The sequence below is a fragment of the Aethalodelphis obliquidens genome, unplaced genomic scaffold (assembly GCF_003676395.1).
Source record: "Aethalodelphis obliquidens isolate GAN/ISIS:26980383/991018 unplaced genomic scaffold, ASM367639v1 scaffold7, whole genome shotgun sequence".
NCBI lineage: Eukaryota > Metazoa > Chordata > Mammalia > Artiodactyla > Delphinidae > Aethalodelphis > Aethalodelphis obliquidens.
This window is the reverse complement of record NW_020837951.1, coordinates 31,477,216-31,503,329: the sequence shown is the minus strand read 5'-3', so window position 1 is coordinate 31,503,329 and position 26,114 is coordinate 31,477,216. Positions and strand designations below refer to the sequence as shown.

The following is a 26,114-nucleotide window of genomic DNA, read 5'->3' as shown; positions in this document are numbered from 1 at the left end:
TTTTTCTAATAAGAGAGCCCTCTAACTATGTGTTGATTAGTAAGAGAAGTATAAGTTTTTTAACACTCATTGTCACCTTAGAGGTCTCTTCCTTATATACTGCAGTCAGCCCTCCATATCTGAGGGTTTTGCATCTGCGGATATGGAAGCCTGACTTGTATTCACTGTACTATACCATCTTATATAAAGGTCTTGAGCATCTTCAGATTTTGGTATCTATAGAGGCTCCTGGAACCAATCCCCCACAGATATCGAGGGACACCTGTATATCCAAATTGCAAGTCAGAAAGAGAAAGGAAAATCACACAACAGCACAATAACACTGAACAGAACAAAACCTCAGCTATGAGCTTCTCAATGTTATGTTTTTTTATTTGTAGAAACATACTAGAGCTGTTTGCACCTACCTGTTATCCTGGATAAGATCTTTCTTGACCACCGACACTATTGATGTAGCACTTGGGGGACAGAGGGGAATGGAGTTGCTACACCTCGTATCTCCCTCCCTATACCGAGACCATCTCACCTTCTAATTTTTTAAAAAGAGTTTTTAGGTAATATCAATTTTGGTAAAGGCTTTAACTTTTTAAAGTATTGAATATTTCTATACCAAAGCTTCATAGTAGACCTTAAGCTTCTTAAGGAGTATTGTACAGACGCATAGGACACTGAGCTTATAAATGATTTGAATATTTAATTTTTTTGTCAGACTTGTATTAGTATGCAGTCTTTATCATTAGCATCACTCTTTGTTTAACTTTTCATGTATTTTAATAAAGTATGGGCTAGGATACTTGCATTCTGTCGACCAAAGTTGCCTTTCTAATGTGCATCATGGTTGGGGTTGAGACATAAATTCCTCTCAAATTCATTCATTCCCTGGGCTCTTTATCCTAAGGAGATTTTATTATATGTCAGAGATACCTTCCTGACATTTCTGTTCTATGCAGGTGAGTTCCTTTCCATCGTCCCTCTACAGAGTTGTTTTGCCTTAATTAAAAATGAGTTCTTATCAATAGCAATATATGGGTATTATTTGGATCTTGATTCAAATAAATAAATTACAAAAAAATTATAAAGCTCTCAGGAAAATGTGAACACTATCTGGATATTTGATATTACAAAACTTTTGTTAATATTTTTTAGGTATGAAAATGGGCCTATCTTTTCTTTGCTTGACTGGGGCTGGGGCTCTGCAAACCACATTTCCTCTTTGCCAGCAGGGGAGTCAGCCCATAGGGGGCAGTACAGGGAGACTGGAAAGCTGGAAGAGGAGCAGGGGAGTGCATCTTCCTGTTTGCTTCCTATTCTTGTTTTTGTTTCCCGTTCCTGTCAGCATTACCCTAGTAAGTCTCACACAACAGAGTACTGAGAGCTTGTTCCAGTGGCAACAGTTAATTTCACTTTGCAGCTTTTCCAGCACTCACGGTAGCCGCCAAAGAGCACCCTCCTCAGAGATACCCGCAACAGCCAAGCAAAGCCCCTCCTCTGAGGTCTGAGCTTCAGCTCTGCCGGGTGCCTCTTCTGAGCGTTTAAAGTTGTAATAATTCCATCCTCTTCTTTTTGTTTCCTCAGTCTTAGAATTGCTCGCCGTTTTCTGCATTTACTGCCTCTGTGATACCTTACTGTTCCCTTTTTGCTTTTTCAGTTCTTCAGTACAAAGGTAGCAATTCTTCATATTGAATTCTATCTGTTAGAGTTATATGAGAGATACTCTGACTGATACAGTGGTTGTGTTTAAAAAAAGAATCCTTGTCTTTCAGACATACTAAAATATTCACAAACGGAAGCATATGACTCTAGAATTTTCTTCAAAAAATCAGAAGTGGGGGAATGGATAGCAGTTAGATGGAACAAGGTTAGCCAACACATAATTGTTGAATCTGGGTGATGACAATATTGAGTTCATTGGACTATTATTGCCTTTACTTTTGAATATGTTTGAAATTTTCCATAACAGAAAGTTATTGAAAATAATTTTTAAAGCTCCTAGGTAAACTTGTGGTACTTTTTCAAAGAGGGAGCAGCAATAGTAGTCTAAGATTGTTTTAAAATAAATGAAAAAAGTCAGAATATCATTAATATCATTTAATATCATTTAATATCATTAATTCTGTCTTATGCTTAATTGAAATTTGGTCTGTTTTTTAAAAATTTGACATTGATATTTGTCTGAAGAGTATCTGTTGCATACTTGAAGCCACACTACATAATTGTAGAATTTCAGAATTAAAAAGTACCTTAAAATTAAATCTAGTCCAGGGTTTTCCAAACCATGTTCTTCAGAGCAACACGTTCCTATAGAGGTACCTGAAATGTTGCTGAGGGGTAAATGCTTAAGTGAGTAACCCTCTACCCCTACTTTAGTCAGAACCGCTCAACTCTTAACTATTTTATATGTTGGATGTTGTATAAAATTTCATCTGGGAGAAAAAAAAAAAGCATTCTTATGCTCTTAAATGTGAAAATCACAGAACTCTCACAGATATATCATGCCTTAATTTGCCTTATAACATTCTCACCAGTGTTTTTCACCAAAGACATCTCCCCAGTGTCTTTCAGCCTCTGGTTGAACAGCTCCAATATAGAGAACCCATTACTTCCATCTTAATCTCACTCTATCAGGGTGCGCTTCCTTATACTGAGCCAAAATTTGTCAAACTGAATGTTCCACTCTGCGTTGTCTTCCATATGACACACTTCAGATTTTTGAAGTCTCTCACACCCATCTGAATCTTGTCTAGGCCAAACTAACATTCAGCCATTTAGGTCAGGCTTTTCAAACTCAAGTATGCATTAGAATTACTAGGGCTGTTCCCAGACTACATAGAGATCCTACATCAAATCCTGTCAAGAAGTCCTGTTGACTCCACCTCCAAAATATAATCTAAATCTTTCTGCTTCTCTCCATCTCCATTCCTGTCACCCTAGTTCAAGCCACCACTGTTTTCACCCAGTCAACTGCGCTAGTGTTAACTCGTCTCCCTGCTTACGCTCTAATTTACTATAATGCATTCTCAAAACAGCTAGAGTGATCTGTTGAAAGCATAAATCGAATATCACTCAGCTACGTAAAGCCCTTCAGTGTCTTCCATCACTCTGACCTGTATGGCCATTTATGGTCTGGCCTTTTCTACCTTTCTGACTTACCTCATTCTCACTCATTGTGCTGCAGCTTCTTTGCCTTCCTTAAACACATAGATTCATTCCTACCCCTGTACTCATTGTTCTCTTTGCCCAGACTACTCTCCCTTGAGATCTCTGCTTTGCTGTCTCTTTTTTATGATTTACTCTCAACTTAAATGTCAGCACCTTAGCAAGGCTTTCCCTAACCACCAATCAAAAGTAATCCCCCAGTCACTCTATATATCAAAATACTTTTTACTTCTTTAATTATACCATCCATCACCATCTAATACTTAAATGTTATTACTTCGGTGTTCTTGTCTTGTTTTGTTTTGCTTCCTCTATGAGAATATAACCTTAGCTATCTTGTTCCCTGCTGAATTCCCAGCATTATATTAGTACCCAGTCCGCAATAGCTTCTCAACAAATCCCCAGGAATCTGCATTTCATAGGCATCCCAGGTTTGGTCCATGGATCACACTTGATGAAAGAAACATTATCCTAGACAGTATAGAGCCATAACCCTTAGAAAGAATTGACCCAGGCCTCTAGACAGTTATCCTGAAAAATTCAGAATTTAGAGTGATGAATTAAATAGAATTTCAAGAGTAATCTAAAGAGTGATGACATAAGCACTAGAGTGGAATAATGTAGGCAGGGATCAGCGTAATGTGAAACTCACACATAGTCAAAATTACTCTTTCAAACCCCTTACCAGAGAGGAGACTACATTCCATCTCACTTTTTTCTCCAATCTTGAAAGGAATTGCTGTTTTTGAAATTGCGCCCTGAGGAAATAGCTGACTTGCATTTGGAGTCATGTTGTATGAAAAATGCACTCAGTGCAGTAAGATACACATACTCTCAGTACCATGTGGGTACACAGACCAACTGCAGGAATAGCACAGGTAACCAACTGAAGGAACAGTAGATTGACGGTCCCGTCACACAACCCGTCAGGGACATATACTAATTGAGTGGGTTTGTGGGCAGAATTGCCTGCATCATTTAAATCATTTCTCTTTGTCATTTTTTTGTTCTCTTACTCTCTTAGAGAGAGGAAAAGATAATAAACTAGTAACTGAGGAGACCATTTCAGAACAACAGGATGGAAAGGAAGAAAACAGTGAGATGAGAAAGGTAGAAGGAAAGGGGAAAAGTGTGAGTAATACATATGAATAGAAAGGAAGATAGAAATCTGTTAAAGTTAAAAAATAGAGAATCCTGAAGATTAAATTGCATTTAGCCAAAATGATGAGAAAATCAAAAGTGAAGAAGACACATAGTATAATAAAAAGGTAAAGCTGTTATTTGGAAGCTCTTCACTTTCTTTCGCTCCCTTTTTAGCTTTACATGCTGCTGCCCTTTCTGGCCATGTCAGCACCGTGAAGTTATTATTGGAAAATAATGCTCAAGTAGATGCTACTGATGTCATGAAACATACTCCACTTTTCCGAGCCTGTGAGATGGGACACAAAGATGTGATTCAGACACTCATCAAAGGTTAGTTATTAAGAGTGCTCCTAACAAGTCACTCTCAAAAGGTAGCATTTCTTGCATTCACCTTATTTTTTAATAGATTTATTTTATTTATTTATTTACTTACTTACTTATTTTTGGCTGCGTTGGGTCTTCATTGCTGCATGTGGGCTTTCTCTAGTTGCAGCGAGTGGGCTACTCTTCGTTGCGGTGTGCGGGCTTCTCATTGCGGTGGCTTCTCTTGTTGCGGAGCACGGGCTCTAGGCGCGCAGGCTTCAGTAGTTGTGGCTCACGGGCTTAGTTGCTCCATGGCATGTGGGATCTTCCCGGACCAGGGCTCGAACCTGAGTCCCCTATGTTGGCAGGCGGATTCTCAACCACTGTGCCACCGGGGAAGCCCCTCCATTCGCCTTTGAAATATAGCTTTACATGGCAGAGAGCTGCCTGGGTAGAAGGATGGAGGGAAGAGCCTGGCATCAGGAAACTCAAGGTTCACTGCTAGCTCCACCTGTTAGTAGCTGTTTGATTTGCAAAAAAGTCACTGCACCTGCCTGATCCTCAGTTTCACTTTATGTAAAAGGGGAAGGAGTCCTACCCTGACCAGTTCACAGGCTTATTGTAAAAATCTGAAGTAGATGATATACATGAAAGCTTTTTGCTGAGAGTAAAGCGTTTAAAGGACTGTTGTTATATTTTTTAAACTTCTTTTTGATAAATGTTCTCTGTATTAGACATTTTCATTATATTTTTGCTTTTTCAGGTGGAGCAAGGGTAGATCTAGTCGACCAAGATGGACATTCTCTTCTACACTGGGCAGCGCTGGGAGGAAATGCTGATGTCTGCCAGATATTGATAGAAAATAAGATCAACCCAAATGTGCAGGATTATGCAGGAAGAACCCCACTGCAGTGCGCTGCATATGGGGGATATATCAACTGCATGGCCGTGCTCATGGAAAATAACGCAGACCCTAACATTCAAGACAAAGAGGTAGAAATTCTACGTCTTTTTTATATTGTCTGCTCCAAAGTGTTTGGAGCATTGCCTCTTCGTTAACTAAAATTAAGGAAGACAACAATTTACCAAGTGAAGAGATCACTCACAAATCTGTTAATTAAAAGTGATTTGTATTTGTCCATGTTCTCTTCTAGTCCTTGCCTATATATGCATAAATAATTTAACAAAGTCATCATATAGAATGGGAACGGTTTGATAACTTTTATAAAATATATATATGGCATATGATTATAGGTATATAAATATATATATCATATGATTTTACAAACCACATTTTGTTTTGCTCCCTCAGAATTATCACCAGTACTTTTTCAATTGGTATATAATTTTTTTCATAATCATGGATGCTTAATATTCCAAAGTTCTGAGAGCTTTCTGTAAAATAACTCATTCACTCCTCACAGCAAGTCTATAAAGTAGTTACTATTATCATCCCTGTTTTACAGAGGAGGAAATTGAAGCTCATGGAGCTTAAATAATTACCCTAAGGTGACAACAGTGGTGGGAGTATTGCGGGGGAATCAGGTCCAAGCTATGCCTGTAACCTAGACTTTAGAATTAAATCAGTAACTTCCTATTGCTGGATACTTTTTCATTATTTATAGAACATGTTGCATTAATCATCTTTGTGCATTTAACTTTTTCCTTTTGGGTTATTCTCTTAGAATAATTTCATGTAAGTGAGATTTTTGAATCAAAGTAATGAATGGTATATGAATGTGACTAGGCTCTGATATATACTTTCACACCAATTATTAAAACACACAGGTTAATCTATGCTTCCCTCAGCTATGTAGCAGTGTATTGATTTCTCTCAGTTTAGCCAATATTGACATATTTTGCTAGTTTACTTACTTTAACTCTTTAAAAATACTAGCATATTATGTTTTCCAAGTCAGAAAATATATTCCCTATTAATTCATTGAATAAGTATTTATCAAGATTGTTACTATATGTGAAAGTAACATAATGAAAAATGTGTAAAATATGGTCCCTATACCAATGTTATTAGAAATGCATCTTTTATACTTTGTTGTACCTTTTACATTTTTTTTTACAAGTTCATACATAAGTAGTATATTACTTATGTAAGCTACTTCCCACTTCTGTTAGTTTTCATGTGTATTGTTTTGGACTATCCAAATAAACAATCATGCTGTCTGTGAACAATAACATTTTTATTTCTTTCTTTCCAATTTTTATGACTTTCATTTCTTTGTCTTGCCTTATTGAACTAGCTAGGACCGCCAATGCAATAGAACTGGTGATAGCTGACATCCTTAAGTCATTCTGGCTTCTCAGGGGAAGCTTTAAATATTTCACCATTGAATGTGATGTTTGCTATAGATTCTCTTATATTTTTGGTTGCTAAGAGTTCTTCTAAATCACAATTAGCTGTTTAATTTTCATCAGATACTGTGTCTGCATCTATCAACATGATTATGTTATTTTTTCTATTCTTTGCTATTAATGTGGTGAATTACATTGATTACATTGTCCTACTTATGATATATTTTTGAAATATATGTATTGATGGATTTTTGTTTGCTAATATTTTTGCATTTATGTTCATGAGAGAGATTGACCTATAATTTTCCTTTCTTACATTGTCATGTTTTGGTAGCAAGGTTACATTGACCTTATAAAAAGAGTTAGGGAGTAGTCCCTCTTTTCTTATTCTCCTAAAGAATTTGTGTAAGATTGTGTTAAATTCTTCTTTAAATGTTTGGAAGAATTCCCTGCTGAAGTCATCTGGTCTAGGGGTTTTCTTTGCGCAAATGTTGTTAATAACTGATTCAGCTTCATTAATAATTAAAAAGACAATTCAGATTTTCTAATCATTTTCCGTTCAGCTTTGGTAAGTTGCATTTTTTTTGAGAAATTTATCCATTTTATTAAAAATGTCAAATGTATTCACATAAAGCTCATCATACATTCTGTTTTCTATTTTATGTCTGTAAGACCTGTAATGATTTCCTCTTATTCATTCCATACATTGGTAATACATGTTGTCTCTTTTCCTTTTTTTAAAAAATTTCAGTCTTGCTTATTCATCTCTTCAAAGGACTCCAGTCTTTTTTAATTTTCTATATTTTAAGTTTTTCACTATTTCATTGGCATTTACTCTTATCTTTATTATTTCCTGCCATCTGCTTCCATCAGATTTGATTTAATATTTTTTAAAAGATTCTTTTGATGAAAGTTTAAATCATTGATTTTTTTCAATATTTTTTTCAGTATATGTATTTAAGCATGTTTCTTATTCTAAGCATGCTTTAGCTCCATCTTACAAATTTGGATAAATTGTACGATCACTATCATTCAACTCAAACACTGTCTGATTTCCATTTTGATTTATTATTTGACCCATAGATTATTTAGAAGTGTATTATTTAATTTCCAGGCCGTTGGGCATTTTCTCATTATCTTTTTGTTTTTGATTATATTGGTTTCCTATTGCTGCTATAAAAAATTACCAGAAACTTAGTGTCTTAGAACAACACAAATTTATTATCTTACTGTTCTGGAAGTCAGAGTCCAAAATGTCCTAAAAACCAAGGTGTTGGCAGGACTTCATTCTCTTTGGAGGCTCTAGGAGAGAATCTGCTTCCTTGACTTTTCCAACTTCTAGATGCTGCCCACATTCTGTGGCTTGTGGCTGCATTCCTCACAGCTAGCAGTGACTGGCTGAGTCTCGCTCACGCTACATCACTCTGGCATTCACCTTCTGCCTCTCTCTGTCACTTACTTATAAGGACACTTGTGGTTATATTGGGCCCACCTGGATAATCCAGGATAATCTCCCCAACTCAGAGTGAGCTGGTTAGTAACCTTAATACCATCTACAACCTTAATTCCCCCTTTCCATTTAATATGATATAGTTACAGATTCCAGAGATTAGGATGTAGACATCTTTGCAAGGGAGTTCCTTATTCTACCTACCGCACTGATTTGTAGCTTAAATTTTACTGTAGTTAAATAACATACTCTGAACTATTTTAATCTTTCAAAAGCTTTTGAGGCTTTCTTCATATCCCCACACTTGGTTGATTTTGGTAAATGTTCTATGTATACTTGAAAAGGGTACTAATTTTGTCATTGTTCGATGCAATGTTTTATATACATATCACTTAGTTCAAATTTTACATTGTATTGTTCATGCCTTCTGTATCTTTACTGCTTTTTTATCTATTTGTTCTATCAACTATTGTAAAGATGGGTTAAAAATCTCCCACTGTGATTATGGATATGACTATCTCCCCTTTCAATTTTGTCAATTTTAATCCTGTATATTTAGAAGCTGTGCTATTATGTGCATACAGATTTAGGATTGTGATATCTTCCTCTTTGACACCTTTAACTCTATGAAGTATTCCTTTTTATCTCTAGCAATGCTTCAAGCCTTTTTTATCTTTCATGACATTGAAATGTTTTAAGAATACAGGCCATTTATTTTATAGAATTTCACTCAATTTGAGTTTGCCTAATGATTCATCATAATTAGATTCAAGTTTTACATTTTGGGTTGGAATATTACATCAGTGATATTGAATTCTCAGGGTATCACTTCTGGAGACATTTGATGCCTCTTAACATAGTATTAATTTTGATCATTTGGTTAAGATACAGTCCATTTTTTCCACTGTATACTTAATATTTTCTCTTTTTGTAATTAAGCAGTTTGAGAGAAGTGTTTATATGTTTGAGTCATCATAAATAACTATGTGTCCAAAAATACTGACACCAGATGTACTTGATTTTTCTTTATGTTTGTAGGGAAGGACAGCTTTGCACTGGTCCTGTAACAATGGATACCTTGATGCCATTAAATTACTGCTAGACTTTGCTGCTTTCCCTAATCAGATGGAAAACAATGAAGAGAGGTAAGCCATTGATAAAAGGAATATATTGTTGTTCATCTCACATCCTTTCTGCCATATTTTAAAAATCTCAAGTTTAGATATTGGTTCAGAAATAAGTATATTCATAAGGAAACACTACACTAAGAAATCCTGAACCAGAAGAAAAGAACAAAAGTTCTATGCAGTGTTGATTTAGAATCATGGGATTTTTTTTTTTTACATCTTTATTGGAGTATAATTGCTTTACAATGGTGTGTTAGTTTCTGCTTTATAACAAAGTAAATCAGTTATACATATACATATGTTCTAGAATCATGGGATTTTCAAGCTACTCAGAACTTTAGATATTGCCTAGGGCAAGCTCACATTTTCCAGATGAAGAAATTAGGGCTTCTGGCTTTCGGCTGGTAGCATCAAGTCAGGGGAGTCCTGACTCACCAGGACTACGAATTCGGTTAGGCCAGTGGAATGTGTTACATATTCAAGAAGTTTCTGTTGATGAAGAGTATATTATCAGTTAATGGACAGAGGTGCCACCATGCAGCATGAAAAAATAAGGAAAAACTAAGATGAAAGTTTGGGATTTTAATTTAAATACAGATTTCTTGAATAATATGAGATCCACAGATTTAGGCTGGAGTTGTTGTCCAAGAACCCAGGCCCAATAAAAAGGACTAGACATAGTGTGAAGTCTAAGCAAGAGATATTCTTGATGGTCTTGGATCTAGGAAGATTCTAGTAACTTGTAGGTAACGAATAAGATGGTAATCAGATTTCCATACCTGAGTCCCCCCAGCCCAGGTCTGTGCTTTAGTTTTCATTGTTCATGGATGCTGTCACTAAAATGGCCCTGCAGTGACACCATCCCCACACTCTTGGTCACCACCAGCTCTTTCTGTCAGGAGATGGGAGACTCTGTAGGAAAGAGGGTTTCTCTAGGCCTGCTGTCTTGGAGGAAACATGGGGCCTTCATCTTTCCCACTTCTTTCAGAACCTTTCCCCATTAGTTATACCTCCATCTGTTATTCTCCAGTTCTCTTTCTTCTGAAGTTTGTCTTCTTTGCCTTCTCTCACACTGTCTTCCCTGCCTGCATTTCTTTATCATCACATTTAGACTGAAATCTGTGTCTGAGTGGTCACTGACAAATTGCTAGTTGATAAATCACATGATGTCTTCATGATGTCTTCTCTGCCCACCCTCATTGGCCTTTCTTTATCTCCTTTCTATTGCCTCCTCTTCTTTACCTTATTGAGCCTATATCTTCTCTAAGCTTCTGTGACAGTATATTTTCTTCTATTTTATTTTTTTATTTTTTTATTTTGGCCGTGCCTCACAGTTTGCGGGATCCCCAACCAGGGATCAAACCCTGCAGTAGAAGCACAGAGTCCTAATCACTGGAACGCCCGGGAATGTCCCCAGTTCTCTTCTTTTATTATTATTTATTTATTTATTTATTTATTTATTTTTGGCTGCTTTGGGTCTTCGTTGCTGTGCGTGGGCTTTTCTCTAGTTGTGGCGAATGGGGGCTACTCTTCGTTGTGGTGCGCGGGCTTCTCATTGCGGTGGCTTCTCTTGTTGCAGAGCATGGGCTCTAGGTGCGTGGGCTTCAGTAGTTGCAGCACGTGGGCCCCAGAGCACAGGGGCTTCAGTAGTTGTGGCACACGGGGCTCAGTAGTTGTGGATCTCAGGCTCTAGAGCGCAGGCTCAGTAGTTGTGGCGCATGGGCTTGGTTGCTCCACAGCATGTGGAATCTTCCCGGACCAGGGCTTGAACCTGTGTCCCCTGCATTGGCAGGTGGATTCTTAACCACTGCACGACCAGGGAAGTCCCCCAGTTCTCTTCTAATCATGCGCCTTCTCCATTTCTTTGGCTTCTGTTCCATTTTTTATTTTTTAAATATAAACAGTCTTCAAGGACTGTATCTCTTCTCTCAGCCTATCTCCTTTGGGGACCTGACCAACCACCGAGGCTTCCGCACTCACTTGGGTGCTGGTAAGTTCTCAATCTCTATTTCAGACTCAGCGCCCCTCCTTGGTTCACACTGTCATCTCCACTTCATTACCAGCACCATTGTCTAGATCTTGCCCTCTTTGACTCTTTCTGGGATTATCGCAATGCCTTACTTGTTTTCCTTCCTTTGATCTTTCCCTCCTTCAATTCGTCACCTTCCAAAGTAGCCTTTCTAAATCATATCGCTAATATAATTGTTAATCATGTCATTCCCCTGTTCAAATACAGTCTCGTCTAAGATTGTTCTGCCCCACAGTCATGTGTCCCAAACTCTGTTCTCCCTACACTGTGAACCTTTACAGCATTTGGCACATTTCACATTATGTTATGATTGTATGTAATCTGTCTTCCCTATTAATGGAGAGCTCCTGAAGATCGTGGTCATCTCTGTATTGCTCACAGTGCCTTTCATGAAGTAGATGCTCAGTAAATAACTGTTCAGTTGTCAAATCAGTGTTTTCAGGCTCCTAGGAGCATCACCCTGCTTCATACCAGCCTTAGAAACTTATGCGGAATTCTTAGACCATGTGCAGACTTAGATAAAGCAGATTAGTGTGCCTTCCTTTGGGAGTGATAAGTAACAGGGAAGAGCTAAATCGGACTCCACATTGGATCAGTGTCTTTGACTTTAACCTTAGCTTTTCGTTCCTTTTGTTACTATAATCATACATAATGGCCTGCCTCAGGGAACGCTGCCCACCTGTGAATGGCTGCAAGAAAAAGGAAACCAACACATCCCCTCACTGAGGCTGGCCATTCCAGATGTTTTGCAAGACTGGTTGCCCTTTTATTTTACTTCCTCACTGCCTCTTCCTCTCTGATTCTGTAAAAGAAACTGGCATCCAGACCCAGATAAGATGGTTTTTCAGAGACACTAGTCTGCCATCTTGGTCTGCCGGCTTTCCAAATAAAGTATTCCTTGCCTCAACACCTCGTCTCCGATTCACTGGCCTGTCGTGCGGTGAGCAGAGCAAGCTTGGACTTGGTAACGATTATATAAAGAACTCACTGTCTCTATTATAGTCAACTGACAATTGCAAAACAAAAAAAGACTTGAAGATTTAGGTATTTGAACACTTAAGGAAACTGGAAAGCCAAGTGAAGTCCTCAAGGCTGAGGTTTTGACATTAAAACAGATATGTGGGGCTTCCCTGGTGGCGCAGTGGTTGAGAGTCCGCCTGACGATGCAGGGGACACGTGTTCGTGCCCGGTCCGGGAAGATCCCACATGCCGCGGAGCGGCTGGGCCCGTGAGCCATGGCCGCTGAGCCTGCGTGTCCGGAGCCTGTGCTCCTCAACGGGAGAGGCCACAACAGTGAGAGGCGCGCATACCGGGGGGGAAAAAAAAATACTACAATGAGGTATAACCTCACACTGGTCAGAATGGCCATCCTTAAAAAGTTATTAAGTGCTGGAGAGGGTGTGGAGAAAAGGGAACCCTCCTTCACTGTTGGTGGGAATGTAAATTGGTGCAGCCACTGTGGAGAACTGTATGGAGATTCCTTTAAAAACTAAAAAAAACAAAAACAAAAACAGATATGTGAAGGTGCTGAAGGTTTCTCCCTTTGAAACCCTGAAAAAACAAAAGGGAAAGATAAGGATGTATTCTATAACAGTGTTTACTGCCTGACTGCTATTTTTTTAGGAAACAATAAAAAAAGTAATATTTTGTAATTCAATTTCCATTTATATGCTAACCCTTAAATTTCAGACCTAAGTAAGCATGTGAATTAAGGTGCTTACTGCCTGCTGGAGTAAACATACGTTTAATTACAGACCAAAAGACCAAAAGAAAGAGTCTCCTAAGTGTACTTGCCAGTCTACAGGTAAAAAGAGACAGTGGCAATATCCCTATCTCCTTTAATGTTTCATCAGCCACGCACCTTGATGTACACATGTCGGCACTTGGCACTGCCTTTTATATTTATTGACATTCCAGTGTAGGCATTCTACTTATTCCATCAGACCATTCCCACATGGCAAGTCCAGTTGAATCTTGTCGCTTGTCTTTATCTACATTGTTTCTTGACTGGTTACCATCAATGTAGTGCTAATTTTTACTTCACGTGCATTGACACAAACCACTTGATGTGCACTGTATAGATATAATTTTTGCCAATCACTGCTGATTTTCAGTCAATAACTATCTGACAGCCATACTCTGACATAGATGGGAGTATTCACAACACTAGAATGTTTCTAAATTGAGTTTGGGATGAAGAAAAATTCAATAGTAATAATCACAATATGGTCAGTTGCTTAAACACTAGGTACAGGTGTCAATCTTAAACCTTGCTAGATATTTGGATTGTGTCTCCCTGAATCAAAAATTGACTGAGAATTGTAATTTGAATAAACCAATTGTTAAAAAACAAAAAGACATTTTTGAGAAAATCAGGAGAACATGTATTTAGAGTGGGCATTAGATCTTACTAAGGAATTCCTGTTAATTTTGTTAATACAAGGACATTGTGGTTATGTTCACATTATTTATAGATGAATCTAAAATGCAGAGAGATTAAATGATAGGAGCTCTGGGATTTGCTTTATTTGTTTGTTTATTTATTTATTTGCCGTGCCGCTGCTCGGCTTGCAGGATCTGGCAGTGAAACCGCCATGTCCGCCAGGGAATTCCCCTGGAATTTGCTTTAAAATACTTGAGCAAAAATAAAAAGGAAGGGAATAGATGAAGCAAATACGGCAAAAGTTTTGCTAATTATTAAATTTGGGTAATGAGAATATAAGGCATTATTATGCTATTCTCTTTTGTTTATGCTTGAATTTTCTCATAATAAAAATATAATTTTTTTGTAATAAAAATATTTAACATATTTGAAATGCAACTTTCTATCCACAAGCAGCCTGAGAGATCTAGTTCTTCTTCTCCCCTTCATTTCACCTTTTACAGATGAGGAAATAGAAGTGAAGAGAAGTGAAGAGAATGCCCAGGGGTCTGCTGACTTCCAGTTCAGCATTCTTTAGGGTATATTATGCCCATGTCATTTCTTTTTGTCTTATTTGTAAGTAAATGCATAATTTGGGCCTCATTTTCATAAGCCATATTTTGATAATACTATTTGTATACTATGTGAAAGATACTATATATTAGTAATTATAGAAAAAATGATCAAGCTTACTAAAAATACATATGTTATTTGCATGTTGATTTAGAAGCAGTTTCATTCTATAGGAGACATATATTTTCAATAATTGATAGATGAATTATGGAAGGATTACTGAACAGGGAGTCATATGATTTTAGTCCTCATCTAGATTTTGCAGGTAACTAGTAACTTGACCTTCAGTAAGTTGCTTAATCTTTCTGAGTCTGTTTATTCATTTATGAAATGAAGGTGTTAAACTAAACCTCTAAAATTCAGTTCAGCTCTACTCTTGTGTGGTACTATGACTCTGATGATTTTTTCTGTTGGGGAAAGTACAGTCATGAAAGGCATTTTTTTTTGGCTGTGTGGGGTCTTTGTTGCCGCCCACCGGCTTTCTCTAGTTGCAGCGAGCGGGGGCTACTCCTCATTACGGTGAGTGGGCTTCTCACTGCAGTGTCTTCTCTTGTTGCGGAGCATGGGCTGTAGGCACGCGGGCTTCAGTAGTTGTGGCGCACAGGCTCACTAGTTGTGGCACACAGGCTTAGTTGCTCCGCGGCATGTGGGAACTTCCCAGACCAGGGATCGTACCTGTGTCCCCTGCATCGGCAGGCAGATTCTTATCCACCGCCGCCACCAGGGAAGCCCCTGAAAGGCATTTTATTAATAGAATATATAGTGAAATTTGTGAAAGTTTTTCTGAATTTACAAAATGCTACTTACGTATAAATAATGTTTTAAAGTTTATATAGGCACCTCTACTTTATGGCCTTCTGGTTTCTGAACAGTAGTGGCAGATCAAGCTGTCCTAAAATGGGGGTTCCTTAATTTTAGCATTTAGGACTTCCTTCTGATCTTATATTTTCCTTACTAAAGTGATCAAATCACCCTTTGCTTTTACTGAAAACCTCTCCCTTTTATATCTTCCTGTGACTGTTAGGTGAGTTTTGAAGAGCAAGTTTCTTTTCTGTAATCATTGGATGATTTTCTGTGTCTAATCATGCATCCATATAATCATCATTTTTCCATCTCATCAATCAACTGATTATTTCCTCCCAACACCTCTGACCCACTAACTCAGCAACAGTCCCACAGAGGGATCCGATCAGGTGGTTTTTCAGTAGTCATAAGTTCTGGTTTCAGTCCTATGCAAATAATATTCGTGATAAGTGACTGTGCTATCACCAACTGTGCTGCAGTGTATGTCCTGTAATATCAACAATCACAGCTGACTTTTATGAACTGCTTCCTTCTTGCCAGGCGCACTGCTATCTTCCTCACATTGATTATTTCATTCTCTCTTCATGCCAAGTCTGTGATTAGGAAAAGCGGGGCTTAGAAGCACCAAGTAAGTTGGCTAGGAAGTGACAACCATCATTACCATTGTTGGATGGTAGAATTTGGGGTGTTTACTTCAAATTTTTGTACTTTCTGCATTGTTTGAATTCTTAAACTATGTGTCATTTTTACAAAGTAATCATTTTTATTTAAAAAGGGAAAGCATACTTGCAAAGATATTAACAGTGGCTAATTCTGAGTGTGGGAGTATAGATGACTTATTTTCTTCTGTGTATTTATCCAATTTGGTTTATATTTCCAAAAGTAGAGAAGATTTTTTTTTTCTTTTTTTGCTGCATTTGGTCTTCATTGCTGCACGTGGGCTTTCTCTAGTTGCAGTGATCAGGGGCTACTCTCTGTTGCAGTAAGCGGGCTTCTCATTGCAGTGGCTTCTCTTGTTGCGAAGCATGGGCTCTAGGTGCACGGGCTTCAGTAGTTGTGGCACGCGGGCTCAGTAGTTGTGGCTCGTGGGCTCTAGAGCGCGGGCTCAGTAGTTGTGGCGCATGGGCTTAGTTGCTCCGCAGCATGTGGGGCCTTCCCAGACCAGGGCTCGAATCCGTGTCCCCTGCGTTGACAGACAGATTCTTAACCACTGCACCACCAGAGAAGTCCCAAGAGAAGATATATTTTTTAAAGGAATCTTCCTAAAATCACACATCTAGAAAGTAGTCAGTTGAGATTCAAATACATAACTATATGACACTAATACCCATCTTTTCTAAATAATATATTTATCAAAAAGGTATGCACATTGTACAAAATTTAAGGGCATTTAGTAAAACTAAGTGTCCCACTTACCCCTATCTCTGAGGCAACTAGCTTCCTTCCCAGAGGCATCACTGTCACCAGTTTCTTGGGAAACTTCTAGAGATATATTTTACATAGATGAGCACACAGGGATGTGTTCTTTTTATATCAGTGGAGCACACCATAATACTGCTCTGTCTCTTACTTTTTTCTCTTTTCCTTCCTTGAACAAGTCATCCTGGAAATTGTTCCTTATATATGCATATACCACAATAGTGGCCGCGTTATGCAGATGACTTTATTACATGGATGGCCTGTACTTTATTTAACCAGTCCTCTGTTGATGGAATTGAGGTTGTTTCTGTGCTTCTATGAATATCCTCATACATACAGCGTTCCACACAGGAGAGCATATCTATAGGATGAATGCATGTCAGTGAAATGGCTACGTCAAGGGCAGATCATGAATAATTCCTGTATATCGTGCCAAAGTGTCTCCCCAAAGATTAAGGTAGCATACGGAAAGCCTGTCTCCCTCCACCCTCGCCAGCAGAGTGTGTTATTAAACTTTCTGATCTTTGCTAAGCTGATCATTAGATTAAAGTGCTCACTCATGTTGGTCTTAATTTGTATTTCTCTTAAATGAGTGAGGTTGAATATATTTTTATATGTTAGGAGCCACTAGTATCTCCTGTTTGAAGAACTTTTATCTTTGTTTGGTATTTTTGCCTTATAAATATTTGTTATTTTTATGTAGTTGGATTTATCAATCTTAAGGTTTCTGAATTTTTGTATCTTTTTTTGGAAAAAACTTTTCACTCCAATATTTTTAAAAATCTTCCATGATTTCTTCTAGTACTTTCATGGTTTCTTTTTTTTTTTTAATATTTAAGTCTCTGCTTCATCCATTTTGGAGTGAAATGTGATGTAAGAATCTTTTTTTTTCCAGATGCTTGCCCAGTTGTCCTGACTCTATTTAATAACCCATCCTTACTGTGGTGATTTAAAGGGCCATCTTTATCATAGACTAAATCTCTCCATTTGGAGGTATAGTTTTCATTTCATAAGCATTAACTATCAGTGATCATGGGCTCAAACTTATGAATCTCACAGAATATTATTTGCAGTGCTTTCTTCAGATAGGAGCAAGGAATTACTTGGAACATGGGGAAGAAGAAAAGTGATCATGTGTTCTGATTTGTGAGCAAGTTAGCAAAACTGAGGAATAGACATGGTCAGCAGCACCATATAATTCCTGTATATCATGCCAGAGTGTCTCCCCAAAGATTAAGGTAGCATACGGAAAGCCTGTCTCCCTCCACCCTCGCCAGCAGAGTGTGTTATTAAACTTTCTGATCTTTGCTAAGCTGATCATTAGATTAAAGTGACCCCAGCTTCACCCTTGTTTTGTGTGCATCAGAGAAGAAAGGAACAGTCCTGGACTACAGAAGATAGCTTTGCCTGAGGAACTTTTCCACATCTTAGAATGAGTTTTCCTTCTGCTGCGTAATGTTGCCAGTTTAACTGTGCCCTGAACTACATTCTGACACTTAAAAAAAAATCTCCCTGCTTCAGGTACACTCCCCTCGATTACGCTTTGCTTGGTGAGCGCCATGAAGTGATCCAGTTCATGTTGGAGCACGGCGCCCTGTCCATCGCAGCCATACAGGACATCGCTGCCTTCAAAATCCAGGCTGTCTACAAAGGGTACAAGGTCAGAAAAGCTTTCCGAGACCGGAAAAATCTCCTCATGAAGCATGAACAGTTGAGAAAAGATGCTGCTGCCAAGTAAGTATGAGATCTAGAGACTGTGTTCTCACAACTCAGAGTCAACATGGAATGGGGCACTGTGGTGGGAGTGGCCAGGAGAGAGAATCAGGAGGGAATCTGAGATCACTGTGATCCTTGTGCCCATGTCACCTTCCCACTTCTGCTCACCAGCCCTTCAGAGGAGGCTAACAGGAAGGATAACGGCCTAATCTCTACTTGGTGGCTGTTCCTCTAGGTTAGTCCTTGACCTTCTAACTCCGGAACAAATCACCCACCCATGGCAAGGAGTTGGGGGATGGGGGTGCTACCTGCAGTAAGCTACGAAGGGATAACTGTCCTCTCACCTTTCCTACCTTTCCACAAGAAACTTATGCCAATATCTAGCCTACTTTTGCTAGACTAAGTCTAGTTTTGATTTGATTGAAGCAACCAACTTGCATAAATAACTTGCTTTCCCCCACCTATTCCTTAACAAATCTGTACTAGGTAATGTAATTTATTCAAGAAATATTGATTGAATTCTTACTACACATACAAAACTCTTGGCTTGAGCCTAAGGAGAAAATAGTACTTGCTTCGAGGACCTCACACTTTTTTGGATAATGATATATAATATGCAAAATAGTCATCTTTGCCTATTATACATTGTGATTATTTTGCCATAAGTAATTGATTCTAGATTATGCCTTGGTTTGCCTTTTCTTTGATACTTGTTTTGGGTATTTTAAATAGCAAGAGAGCATTGCGTTAGCAGGTGTAATACCGAAACCTCTGATGAGAAAGATACGGATGACAGGCAGATTCTTGAGGGATAACTTCCTGGCTGTATCTTGAATGTTTCCAAATCTTAAGTCCTTCCAATTCTTGAATCCTGCCATATCTTGCCCACAAGGAGGAAGCATAAGTGTAATAAATAACAGTTAAAAATAATAATAAAAGGCAAGATAAACTATGTTAGTAAGAAGTTGAATACCACTATGAGCTGGAATGCTAACCATCTTGTCAATCTTCAAGACAAGATTGACAGGAACACATCATTTTCTGCGACTCTGAAATAGTTGATATCTTGGGAAGTATTATTTTGCACTCTTCTCATAACAAGGCTCTTTTCACTTTTACCAAAGAATCCAGCATTAACCTAAAGCCTCTACCTGCCTCTTTTGCAGCCTTCTCATAAAAGTTCTCTGCATGTGAGTGACAACTGTAAGTGGGTAATGCATGTGACAGATTATCCTGAGTTGCAAGTAGACATTCTCTGCAAGGGAAGGAATATTGTATTTCCGACTACCGATGTGTCTATAATCTCAAGTTTAATGTGTGAGGATCCACTTTCCGAATTTGAAGTCATATCTACCTGAATATGAGGTGGGGCTCTACAAAGCCACCATAGCTGACTTTCTATGTTCCCAAAAAGGAGTGTATTGATCCAGACACATTCCACTTTGTTACTGGAGAGAGGGGCCCCAGAGTTCTCCCCCACCCCAAACTCCCTTTCCAGTGGAATAGAAGGATTGTGGTTGAGTGAAAAGGAGACCTGCGTTCAAATCCAGCATCTGATATTTACTTAAGATGAACTGAACACAGCATTTCTCTCTCTGGTCCTCAGTTTCTCTATCTGTAAAACATGACAAATTAGACTAGCTGATTTTAGGCACCCTCCAGCTCAGTGGAAACCCCTGTCTTCGTTGTTAGTGACCTAAGCCTCCTCTTCCTCTCCTTTTCCAGTGATGCTGCCCAGAGGCTGTATGCCTGGGGCCAAGAGTTCCAAGTCAGTGTACGCTGGGAACTGAAAATACATTTATCAGGAGAGCTGTATGGAGGAAGGGGTTTCAAATAAATGCCATGCTTAAAAAGAGTATTGGCTTGCAGTATTTTTTCCCTAACATGGCCTTTTGTAACTCCAAGCCCAGAGGGTTTGAACCGACAAGGAGATTTAGGAGACATCTTTGTAGTCTAACCCCCACCTTCTACCCTTTTAGTTGTTATCCTGATTCGTTTCAGTGTTGTGAAAGATAGGCCCTCTTCGTTCTTAATTCTTAGTTTCTGAAATTGATTTTTAAAAACACTTTTAAATGGTAGCTGTGCTTACTGTGATAATCATTGAAATTACCGAAACTCAAAACCTCCTGTACTTTTTCTCAGTCACAGTCTTTCCTTTATTGGTCCTCATTATTGGGAGTGAACAAGTTTCTTACACTTCCTAACCATCACCTCCTACAGACATTGTAGCATAGATCTCCAAGAGAAATATTTAAATGGAGAAGTAACTGATTTAAGTTGTATTAATTTTATTTCTCAGAAGTTATTTATGAAAATCTGAGTCGGTGTTTAATTTTGGTTTTAGATTTGGTTTTAAGAAACAGAAATCAGAATGTTCAATTCAGTCTTTGCTGCTGCTGCCTCATTGGCCCAGGCACATCATGTTGCCTCAACGTACCTTTCCCTATTTCTCACGTTACGATGGCAGAAATCACCTTCCTTAAAGTAAGGATGTCAAGAAACTGATTAAACTTAAAGGGATTACTATTTTACTGGTAGAGAAATTGGGAGAGAGAGAAGTTTTAGTCATATTTTCTAAGTCATTTTTTTTTAGAAAGTACTATTTAGGAAATACCTATAATCCATTTAAAAGCACTTTACAACTCATACTGCACCTCCTATGAGGTTGCCAAAATGCACATTACTGTAGTTTCCCTGCCAAAGCACAGAGTTGAATGCACATGAAAATAAGACTGTGTTTATGTTGATCACTCTTATTCCTTGAAGCTTCCTTTTTCCCAGGTTTTTATTTCACTGTCTAGTCTCAGATCTCCTCTAAGTCCCTGAACTCTCCCTTCTCACATCTTCTTAATCATTACCATTTCCACACTGAGGTCAGCACTGCAGGCTAACTCCTCAGACTTCTATTCATGCTGTACTTTTTTCATTGAAAATATATCTACTCTGAAAACTTAAATTACTTCATCTCTGTAGATAACCCCTTCATCTCTCTCACATCTTGAGCTCCTGGAACTCTAATCCCAAATCATCCGTTGCCTACCAGGCATTTCCACTTGTTACTTGCCAGTATGTCAGATCATTGGACATTTCCATTTGCATGTCCTGTTGTCACTGTCACTTCAGGCTCACTGTGTGAAACCTACAACTCATCACAACCTGTCTCCCCTGGCCTCCTGATTTCCCTACCAGTGCTGCTGCCACTGATTCTGCTAATTCCTCTTTCTGAAATGTCCTTTGCTTCAGTTCTTCTGTCCCACTGCTCTATAGAGGCCGTCATTCTTGAATACCATCCGTGATACTACATCAGACCCTTCAACATTTGACTTCCGCTTATATCTCCGAGTCTCATTTCTCTCCATTAGTTCCACCCTCCCACCCCTCACACTCGAGGCCTCAGCCATCCTGAACTTCCACCACTTCCTGACTTACCACCACGCTCTCGGGAGACCTGAGCTTCCTTCTGACTAGTGCATGAGACTGAGTATGACCCTTAGAGTTAGTTACAGAATCAAGTCCAGTTTGGGTCACCCACTTCAAACTCTTGTAATGCCAAAGTCCCTTGCATGGGAAGTTGCGCTGTGTCCTCAGAAAGTCAAGTGACAAGTTCTGTGCCCCTCAGGCAGCACATTTCATTAGTGGGCAGTTCTGTCTGGCAGAAGTTCTTTTCTACCTTTTGATCCTGAGCTACCCTTTGAAGCAAAAGAGAAAGGTCTAAATCCTTTTCTATAAACCAACTTCCAGATAATTAAAGAAGGTGCTCATGATACTCACACTCGTACCCCAGCTCTCCTTCTCACTTTGTAATAGATCCCCTTGCAGCCAGCTCCCCAGACATGTTCAGTTTGTCAATGACTTTCTTCAGGGTTGACCCATAGGTCTGAATCTTCTGCTCATCCAGTGGTCTGATCCATGGGGAATCACTTCCATGATTCTACTCCATACCATTCCACTTCTCTGAGCCTCAGTTTCTCATCAGTAAAATGAAAAGATTTCTTAGTCCAGGACAAGCTTTGGGGCTCCATGAGTGCCCTGAAACTGTAGGCAGTATTTTGTGTGTCATAAGCATATGTGCATTTGGTGGGGGGGGGCGGATCTTTGGATTTTTATTACGTTCTCTAAGAGGGTTCGTGAATCATAGAAAGAATTTTTTTTTAAATCGCACTAAATGATATCTGAGGTTCCTGCCAGCTCTAACATTCTGTAAGTCAAAGGTCCTAAAATGCGTGACATTTTCTCATTCCCTCGAGAGGAAGTCAAAGACCAAGTATTACTAAGCCTGTTATTCAGCGACAATGAAGAGATAGAATCTGACAGACCCCCACATACAATGCAATACCACCTGAAAAGGTTAGAGCTAAACCTTTTCTGCCTGGTGAGGTAATCAGTTTTCTCTCACTGGAAATGTTCCAGCAGAAACTGAATTGTCATCTCTCTAGGATAATATATAGGGAATTTTAAAAAGTATATGAAGAGCTGGTCTCTCAGATCTCTTCAGAGTCAAAGATTCTATGAGAGCTGTGCCCTCCCATCTGCCTGAAATAACCTATTCTCACATCCCTCCTTTCTCATTTTGACATTATTTCTATGTAGCCTTTTTTTCTCTTCTAGTTTAATTAGTCTCCCATATCGTCCCTTAGCTCTGGGTAGATATCTCTATTTCAGCATGCCTCACATCTAGAACTCACTATCTGCAGGAGGTATGGGTCTGATTCCCTATTAGATTGTCAATTCCTGGAGAGCAGGGATTATATTATGTACCTCCATACTTCTAGTGCCTTAGAGCCCTTGATATATAGCAAGCATTTAATAATATGTGTTCAGTAACTGCTCCTACAGTGGGTCTAAGACCTTACCTAAGTCGTTCATCATTCTGGGCCTTAGTTTCCCCCTCTGTCAAATGGAAGGGTTGGACCAGGTCCTCTCTGAGATCTCCTTCAATCTCTGTAAGTGGACCAATCACTGTAACTTGTTTGCCTTACTCAGGCAGCAAACACATTTATGTACCATTTATCCTCATAACACACACTGGCACTTGTATTTGTGCATTTGGTTTTCCAGCTCCCTCCATACTTATCATGAGCAAATTACCATTTGACAGGTTTATGATTTTAAAAAGAAACCTAAGAGCAATAAGGTTTATCACTGCATATACTTGAACATTAGACCCCACTATGTGGCTTCCCCAGAGAGTTGTATTTGCCCAGTTTTGCCAAGAAATTAATTCTATCAGACATTGTAGTAATAAGCAGGCTCTTTCCCATTCCATGAGCATTCAAGTTGCTATTTGCCATGAATACAAGACCTAAGAGAGGCTTGAGAGATGTGGTTAAAATAGCTTCTACAGAAAAAGGACTTGTGTGGTATCAACAATGAGCATTTTCTGAAAATATCAATAGGCCCAGCCCTGTAACTCTTAGATGGCGAGGCACTCGTGCCACACCCAGGTTTCTTCACTTCTAACCAGATGCATTTGCAGCTTAACAGCTTTACCTGTTAATAAAAGTAATAATGATTACTTATATTAATATAGTGCTTTATAGCTTACAGAATTCTTGTACATTAAATTTGTACAAAACCCAATGAAGTAGACAGGGCAACTATCCTTAAACCCATTTCATGCAGGGGAAAATAACACAGAGAGATTAACTTGCCTGAAATCACACAGCTAGTAAGGGAGAGTTGGCACATGAATCTCAGTCTTACCCAAAGCCAGGGCTCCTACCATTGCTTGGTTCAGGGGAATCAGCCCTCCAGCCATGCTTATGCTAGAGGCTCTCTCCAGATGCCAGCACCATCTGATAGGCCAGCATGGAACAACCTTGCTTCTTTTTCCTGACTTATATGCAACACGTAATTGTTGGTGGCAAAAGTCTCCAGGCCCCCAAGTCAGCTTTTGTCCTAACTCAATGCTTTTTCAGTTGTGCCGTGTCATTTCCGGTGATTGTTAAGAGAGTGGTACCAAGCCACCAGAATCAGTTCTGCAACATAGTTCAGGAAAAATCTTCTTGTTATTCTCCAAGCTAACATAGCAGAGCATACCAGTATCCTCCTAAATCCTTGAGAAAGTTAAGAAAATTAGTTGGCCCCAAGCCTACACCAGGACGATGAACAAGAATGGCACTAGGGCAAAGCTGGGATAACTTGGTACAACAGCAGGACACACTAACTTAACCTCCCTTTTCTGTGGAAACCATTTTAATCACATCTCTCAAACCCCTCTTAGTCCTGTATTCATGGCAATGGCAACCTGAATACTCATGAATGAGAATGAGCCTGCTTTATTTCTGCAGTGTCGGAAAGAATTAATTTCTTCCTGTTAAAAATTGACAACTAAAACTCTCTGTGGAAGCCACATAGTGGGGTAGGGAAAAAATCCATCAGCTTCCAGGACTTAAACTTTCCAGGCCCAGAGGCAGGTCTGTGCCATATTGCGCAAACGGACGCATTCAGTGCTGAGATGCTAAAGCCATGGAACATTCAAGTCTTTGAAGTTACTGCCCTTGATCTGGTTCTCTGCACATCAAGCAAACTTTTGATCACTTGGTTTCTTACTGGCCTTTTTTTTTTTTTGCAGTGGTTATCTAGGCTTCTCATTTGCAGAAGTCTCCATTCTTGGGTCTTCGATCTGGCTTGGGAGGGCTTCAGGGTATATCTCTGACCCACAACAGCCCTTCAGAGATTTGCACCAGCAATGTATGCCTTTGGTCTTTTCTTCCCTGGGTGAAACAGCCCCGTTTCTCCAGCCCATCCTTTGGAGACCCTCTTTACCCTGTGGTCCATAGGACCCAAAGCAGAGGTTGTCAAAGATCTGATCCCCAGTTGGCTTTCTTACATTTTTATACTGTGAGCCTCTGGGGAGCTGCAAAAATTCCTCTAGAAGAGACAGTACAAACCAGACTAATTGGTAGCCCATCAAAAGCTGTTGTCTGGCTGATTTCCCTTAAGATAATAGAAAACAAAAAAAGGGGGAGGAAAATGTGGGACTAGTTTATACATTAAGATTCTGCTATCTTAATAAATTTCCTGCTAAAATATTACTTGCTGTGTCATGGACAGGATTTTTTTCTCTTTAAATTTTCATGTAAAGTAGAATCACATTGGTTCTTTTTCTTGTATTTGTTTCCTAAACTTTACAAAAATAGGTCAAGTGTATAGCATGGCCTACCATGAAGATTAAAGATCTTTGACATTCCGTAATAAATTAGTTGGAGAAAAAACACTTAAATTTTAGGACAGTTATTGAGTCTAAGGGTTCAGGACTAAAAGCTATGCTAGAAGCTAGCTTGAAATGCTGTTAATGTTTACTTTAATGTAGTCTTACCACTTTTTTCATATGACCCAATTCACTTTTTTAAATGATGGAAGAAGACTGAGTAAAATTTTTAAAAATGATTTGTGAGATGAATTTTACAGGAAGAAGTAAAGCTGCTGAATTCCAGCTCAGCCCTGTGTATAGAAAGCTGTTAGCACGTAACCTCGGATAAGTCACTAAGCTCTCTGCCTCAGTTTCCTTATCTACCAAATAAGTGCATTGCCCTCATTAAAGTGAGATTCCTTCAAGTTCTTAGATTATGAGCAGTGGTTCTGGACATTTTCCCCCCAGGGAAACACACACGGGATCATATTCTATTCTGAGGAGCTGTATCCTCTGTGTGCGTGTGT

The 26,114-nt window shown here is 39.0% G+C and overlaps 1 protein-coding gene across 4 annotated transcripts in view; it reads left to right on the top strand.

Annotated features, from left to right (window-relative positions):
- Positions 1–26,114, top strand: part of INVS (inversin) — a 145,280-nt gene that overhangs the window by 83,442 nt on the left and 35,724 nt on the right. For 3 of the 4 annotated variants that reach the window (XM_027105365.1, XM_027105362.1, XM_027105364.1), the window contains 4 exons: positions 4,474–4,629; positions 5,366–5,595; positions 9,401–9,507; positions 18,258–18,470. In XM_027105365.1, the coding sequence (XP_026961166.1) occupies positions 4,474–4,629; positions 5,366–5,595; positions 9,401–9,507; positions 18,258–18,470 (706 nt within the window). The remainder of the gene's footprint in view (positions 1–4,473; positions 4,630–5,365; positions 5,596–9,400; positions 9,508–18,257; positions 18,471–26,114) is intronic. The other variant, XM_027105363.1, reaches the window with a different exon arrangement.